The sequence below is a fragment of the Sinocyclocheilus anshuiensis genome, unplaced genomic scaffold (assembly GCF_001515605.1).
Source record: "Sinocyclocheilus anshuiensis isolate Anshui unplaced genomic scaffold, SAMN03320099.WGS_v1.1 scaffold2430, whole genome shotgun sequence".
NCBI classification, from domain to species: domain Eukaryota; kingdom Metazoa; phylum Chordata; class Actinopteri; order Cypriniformes; family Cyprinidae; genus Sinocyclocheilus; species Sinocyclocheilus anshuiensis.
Window position 1 is genome coordinate 83,909 of NW_015556097.1, and position 6,578 is coordinate 90,486.

Below are 6,578 nucleotides of genomic sequence, written 5' to 3' on the forward strand. Positions count from 1 at the left end.
TAAGATGTCCTTGTTACATGTACTTACTATTATAATAACAATAAATTATGCATAATTACATGCAAGTAACCCTAAGCCAAACCTGAATCCTAAACCTAACCATGTAGTAAGTACATGTAGTTAATTGCTTAGTATTTAAATGTATAATTACACTGTAACGAGGACTTTGTGTAAAATGCAGTGTAACCACATTCTCTAATCTGAGCGATGACCAGATGCATGTTCTGTTCATGTGTTACTTGTCACATGTATCAGGTTATCATGGTTTGCGTGTGCAGCTGTAGTTCTGATGTGTTTTGGTGAACAGGACAGAGCTTGTCATGAGGGCGGCGTGTGTGATCATCTTGGCCTCTCTGACGGTGTCCGTGTCACCCGGGACCCAGGCTCAGACTCTGCCGGGTGAGGGTGACCCGTCTCCGGATGAGCTGCTCCAGCTGCTCCGCTCCATGCTCACACAGATGGAGGACGAGAACAACGCCAACGGTGTCTGCTCACATTCACATTCACTGACTTAAAAGAGTTAGAAACGTACAACACAGCAGATCGACTAGAAATTCCTTCCAGCTCTCTCTTAGAACTACTGCGACATAAGACAGTTCATAGAGATCGTGTTCTTTTAACGACAGATTATTTTGTCACAATATTCATTCGATCACTATTCAATTTTTTTTAATTAATAACAGGAATAATAATAACTCTTTTTTATTATTAATAAGCTACTATAGCCTATGTATTGCTCAACCCAACATCAAAGTAGGAAAGTTTAAAATCCGCAAATTATTTTTTTTTTTGCTAACACTTTATTTTACGGTGTCCTTGTTACACGTTACATGTGAACTATTATAATAACAATTAACTAGGCATTATTACATGCAAATAACCCTAATTCTAATCCTTACCATACAGTATAGTTAATTAATATTACTCAGTACTTGAATGTATAATTACACTGTAACAATTACACCTTAAAATAACGTGTAACCTCTTTTGCATGTAACAAATGGACAATAAATACAAATTGTGCTTTTTGTGGATACATTTACAATAACAACAACTGCAGCGAAACATAAAAAACGGGGAATCACAAGCACAACGTTTCGAAAGAAACCAATTATACTCTGTAGAAATGATTGTGTTGAATTCTCCGTGGCATCATCAAGACACTCAGAAATGTTCCCAGTTACAAAAGTCCAGATGCGTGTGTGAACGGTGAGCGTGATTTGACCAAGTACAACATGTTCCTGGATCAACATCCTTGTTGATCCTGGAACAACATTCCAATCAACCAATCAGAATTGAGGGATTGCTTTTCAGGAAATGTCTGTTTTAGGCTTACAATCAGGGTTAGGTGCTTCTACACTCTTGTTAATTAGCTATCATTTCCAACTGATTTTAGGAATAAATTATGGGTAGGGTTAGGTTTAGGGGTCTATAGTCTATATTTTTGGACAGTAATGTTGATCCAGGAACATGTCTTACTTGGCAAAATCACAGTCACCGTGTGTGAACCCCTCTATCTCTCTCCAGGAGAGCAGACGGAGTGGCTGGAGAAGAGACAGCATCCCGGTAAACGCGAGGAGGAGGACAGCGGCCAGCTGAGGAGGCAGCACCCCGGGAAGCGGCTGTCTCTGGAGCAGGTGATGCTGGAGGAGCCCAGCGCGCAGAGCGAGCTCTCCAAGCGCCAGCACCCCGGCAAACGATACCTGATGCTGCTCCACAAACGGAGAGAGCTGCAGCAGGCAGAGGGGGACTTCTCGGACCTGGCCAAGCGCCAGCACCCCGGGAAGAGGCTGGAGCTCCTGGACAGAAGCGGTGCCGAGGAGAAGCGGCAGCATCCCGGCAAACGCCTCGAGCTGGAGGACAATCTCACGGAGCGAGAGTGACTGGCAAAAGAGTTCACTGAATTGTCCGAGTTGTTAAAACGGATGAATAAGTACGTGTTAATTGCTTTCCACAGCATCCGACTGATGGAAAACGCACTCGTCTCCATGTGTCCTATACAACGTGTTCCTGGATCAACATCCTTGTTGATCCTGGAACAACATTCCAATCAACCAATCAGAATTGAGGGATTACTTTTCTCAGTTCTCAGTTTTCGGCTTACGATCAGGGTTAGGTGCTTCCACACCACTGTTAATCAGCTATCATTTCCCAATGATTTTAGGAATAAATTATGAGTAGAATTGCCCTTACGGAAATTAACCATGTGTTTATAACAAATAAAACCAAAAAACCATGGTTACTACAGTTCAACCATGGTAGGCTAACCACAATTTAACTATGGTTTTGATACACTAACGTGGTATTTGTAGTAAAACTGTGGTTACACAAATGGTAATCAAAAAACCACGGTTAATTTTCGAAAGTGTAGGTTTAGGGGTAAGGATTGGGCTAACACGTCTTACTTGGCAAAACCACGGCGACCGTTTTGTTTTACCGGTCGCTCTCACGTTTCTCGTTTCGTTCCAGCTAGAGGGTGTTTATCAAGTTGTTTTTCGTCTCTACAGCAGTTGAATCCGCTGAGCCCTGCTCCACATGTCTGGTTTAACACACCGCTGTGCTGCTCCACGAGGTTCGTCTCAAACCAAACATTTCACTAATGCATGCGAGCAGAGAACATCTCCAGCGAGATCCCCATATCACGCAACTCTCCAGTGCCAACCTCCCTCGAACTATGAAACGGGTTGCCGGAATATTTTTCTACAGTAGCTAGCTTAATTCTTGCATGACTTGACCTGTACATGATTTCATGATTTATCTTTGTTCTATTGATAAAGAGCATATAAATGATTATAATGTTGTACAATAAAATGCTTCCGATGCCAATGTCTGCTTTGGGTTTGAGCATCTAACATTCACACGAAGGGAAAACAGAAAGTCACGTGGCTTGTAGCGCGTGGAATGCAACAGATTCAGAGTCAGTCAGAATCACACACACCATCGAGACTGAAAGAGAGTCATGGAGAGGGCTGGGTTTATTTTTACTTCAAGCCAGTTAATGTATAGACACATGCCATTAAGATGTATAAGAAAGGTGTATTTACTACAAAAGACTGCTTATTGGAAAGTGATGCAGTTTACTAAACACGCTAATTCTGTGACCGGGGCATGTTGTCACCTGCTGTTATTATAAGACTGATTTGGGAATACAATATAAACTGAAACATGTATTTCTGGCTTTTTAATGGATTTTAAATGGCAATATAATGACAAATTCATGAAGCAGCATAAATGGAAAAGGTAAAAAAAAAATCTCACCATTGTTTTGGCCAGGAGAATGTGCAATTAATGAATTAATGACATTAAAAACGCATGGAACCTGACGTTTAAAAAAATAGATTAGCTCTCAGTTCAAATCTACCTTCGTTTTATAGTTAACGCTCCTCTGAAATTGTGCCAGTGTGTTTTATTGTGTTCACTTTTTATCCAACGGATGCCATGGTGCTGAAGGAAGCTCAGTTAGGAGGACAGGATTCACTAGACATATTCTGATTTGAAACATCACCCGAAACAGCCAGCCCCGTCATCTCTTTATTCAAATGCTCGGGCCGCAGACATTAGCCATAGTGTGATGCAGGACTTCAAAGCTCAACATTCAGAGCTTTGACTTGAAGGAAGCAGCGGTCCATGGGGTGTCCATTAATTAGCCTTTGCTCTGTGAAACTCGAGCAGGCCGCAGACACGTCTTCTGTGCCGTGGGTGGATGGGATTCGTTCCTTCACTGCAGGTCTCAGCACACACATGAACTCATTACACATGCCAAGCGTAGGCTATCACACAATCATAATCAGATTGTGTCCCTCAGCTCAATCTGCCAGCAGAAGAACTTCTAGCAAATATAATCTAACAAGTGTCCAGCCCTCAGAGACTCAGTGATGTAAACAGCCTACACGACACCTTTAAAAACAGTGCCACAGTGGTTAACAGGTTTAATTTACATTAAACGATCATATTCAATAAATCACAAGTATTTAATTATAAATACTTCAAATGATTTCTGTTGTAGCCTAATAAACTGTGTGTCTTCCAGCTCACTGGGAAGGTGTTTGTAAAGCTTATATAGGAAGAGCCCTCAAGAGAGTCTATGCTTTGTACTTACTGTATATACAGTTCTAAGTGGGGAAATTGTGTGATGTTTCATCCCAAAGATATACATTATGTAAACATGGAGCATAAATGGTAACATGAGAGATGAAAAAAGCAGCAAATAGCCAATCCTCAAAACTGGTTTAATATGGCAGTAAATACAATTTTATAAACCGTAGAGTTCTGGTGCTTGATTCTGATTGGCTGAGCTGCGTTCGAAGCTGTTGTAAATTACTCTACAAACATACACCTTTGTTTACGTTTGTGTGTTGCTCAGCAACCACTTTGTAGCAACCACAACTGTTTCTGAGGAGCTACATTGTTTGGTGGAAGAATACTGTTTTTATTAATATCATTACACTTTATTTGCTCTGTTTTATTTTGTGAAACCTTACTACGTGTATGGAATAACCGTTTTATAAAAGCAATAAGCCCTGTGAAGCCGTGGTTTACAGTGAATTTATAACCGCTTCACGGGGCTTATTGCTTTAGTATGCAACAGCATACAAATACTTCTTTCTTTTTGCTTTGAAAGAGTCATTATGATTAACACTTTTAAGCAAAGGCTTTCTAGTGAGCTAAAAGCTTATTTGTGTAAGGCTGTTCTGACTTGGATACACTTTCATTATAATGTCCTTTCTGATTTCATGTGTGTGTGTGTGTGTGCGTGTGTGTGTGTGTGTTCTATATATATAGAAAAAGAGAGAGAAAGAGAAATAGGAAAAAGGTAAAACAGTAATTTACTGTTTTTGTTTTTGTTTTGTTTTTTGTGAAAACAGATTAAGATGAGTTCCATGCAACTCAACCTTTGAAGACCCAGAAAAGTCATAAAGGTGTCATAAAACGAATCCATATGAATCCAATGTTTAAGTCTTGTCACTTTATAAGTCACAGTCACTTTACATGATGAACAGATGTAATTCAGCTCAAACATCAGTCCTGCTCCTGAAGAGTTCAGCTCCAGCCCTGACCAAACACTTGTGTTCAAGTACACAACACTGTTTTGTAATATACAGTGTATAAGTTTACAGCAGAGGCTATGAGAGATTATTATGAGACATCATGACAGTAATTTTGATCTCTCTTTATCTGATGCTTCTACATCATTTGAGGAAAGACTGGGAGGTGTAATTTGCTTCCACTATCATTAGGGGGCAGAATTGGCATTATTAAAATAAGCGTACTCCTATATTTCTTTTACTACTTCAGTGTATGCCCCCCCTTTTTTTCATAACTCTTGGCAAACTGATATCTAGGACTGTTAATGGGTTTACCTTGCTGAGTGCTTTTTCTCTTTCTTTTGAGCAACTCTGCATGCATTTAACATCCTTCATGCACATTTCTTTAGATATTTGCAGTAACATGGTATTCCCCATTATAAGGACCAAATGTCCCCACAAGTATATAATACTAGTAAATTGTGACCTTGTGGGGATATTTATCTTCTTCAATTGTTTTATAAGATAAATACAATATTTAATCACTGTCAGTTGTTTTGAATTTTACACATGAATTGAATGAACTGATGAATTTTACTCATAGCATAGGTTATATAGGTTTGTTGGATATGTTGGTTAAATAATATTCGTTCATAAATCATATGTTTTTTTAAGTAAGATACAGGATAATTTTTGATAAATCAGGGATGGCCCACTTTACCTGAAAATAAATTTGTCTGGAGTGCATGATCTCAAAACATTTGTTGTTATATCTAGCAAATGACACAATGTATGAACTGTAGGTTGAAATATTGTAGCTGGACCTTAAAGTTAACACACAAAAAAAAGTCTAGGTTAAAAAAAATCTAGGTATTTAAATTATAGCCTGTTTTACAAAAAAAGGCCCAATTTACCTGGATTCACTCTTTAAATTCCCACCATGTGCAGTAATATACACGTAGTGTACTACAATATACAATAAATACACTTTGCAATTGCTGAAAATATTACTGGAGAAACAGGATTGATTATTCAGTGTTCAGCCACAATATTCCATAAATGGTTTGTTACACATAAATCTGACTTTTAAAAATACAGAAATGTCCCGTAAATCTACCTAAACTCTAACTGGTTGACATTTTATCACAGTTAATATACTAAAAATAAAATGTTCTAAGAAGACACTGGTTTGGGATTCTTTATTTTTGTAATATAGTGTATGAATTTTCGCTTGTTTTATATTTTCATTATGAATTCGTTCTAAAAAAGAACATAAGCAGCATTATTATCCTCCGAAGCACTAGGTGTCGATTGAACACAGATTATTGGCTGAAGCACGGCGAGAATGCCTGATTTCACAGGTGTCCTGGCTCTTTCACAGCATCTACTTTCATAGGTGCCTCAGGGCTGCCCAGTTCAGAATCCTTTTCTTTTTTCTTTTGAACAACCCATTTTCAAGATTTGATCCAATTTCTTAGGGTCTCTGTGGCTCTCAGAAAGTCTTAAAAGACTTTCAAAAAAATTAAATAAAAAATCTTTCTCAGTATTTTTCTT

The 6,578-nt window shown here is 38.7% G+C and overlaps 1 protein-coding gene across 1 annotated transcript; it reads left to right on the plus strand.

Moving 5' to 3' along the window:
• Nucleotides 1–320: 320 nt before the first annotated feature.
• Nucleotides 321–2,121, plus strand: LOC107676206 (pro-thyrotropin-releasing hormone-like). The gene is made up of 2 exons (XM_016470711.1): nucleotides 321–483; nucleotides 1,528–2,121. The coding sequence occupies exons 1-2, from the start codon at nucleotides 321–323 to the stop codon at nucleotides 1,881–1,883; spliced, it is 519 nt and encodes a 172-aa protein (XP_016326197.1). The 3' UTR covers nucleotides 1,884–2,121.
• Nucleotides 2,122–6,578: the final 4,457 nt, after the last annotated feature.

What these genes read in the sequence shown, in the direction of transcription:
- LOC107676206 (XM_016470711.1), top strand. Translation starts at nt 321, where the DNA reads ATGAGGGCGGCGTGTGTGATCATCTTGGCCTCTCTGACGGTGTCCGTG. An exon ending in GGACGAGAACAACGCCAACG is followed by an intron (nt 484 to 1,527) that starts GTGTCTGCTCAC and finishes ATCTCTCTCCAG; the next exon opens with GAGAGCAGACGGAGTGGCTG.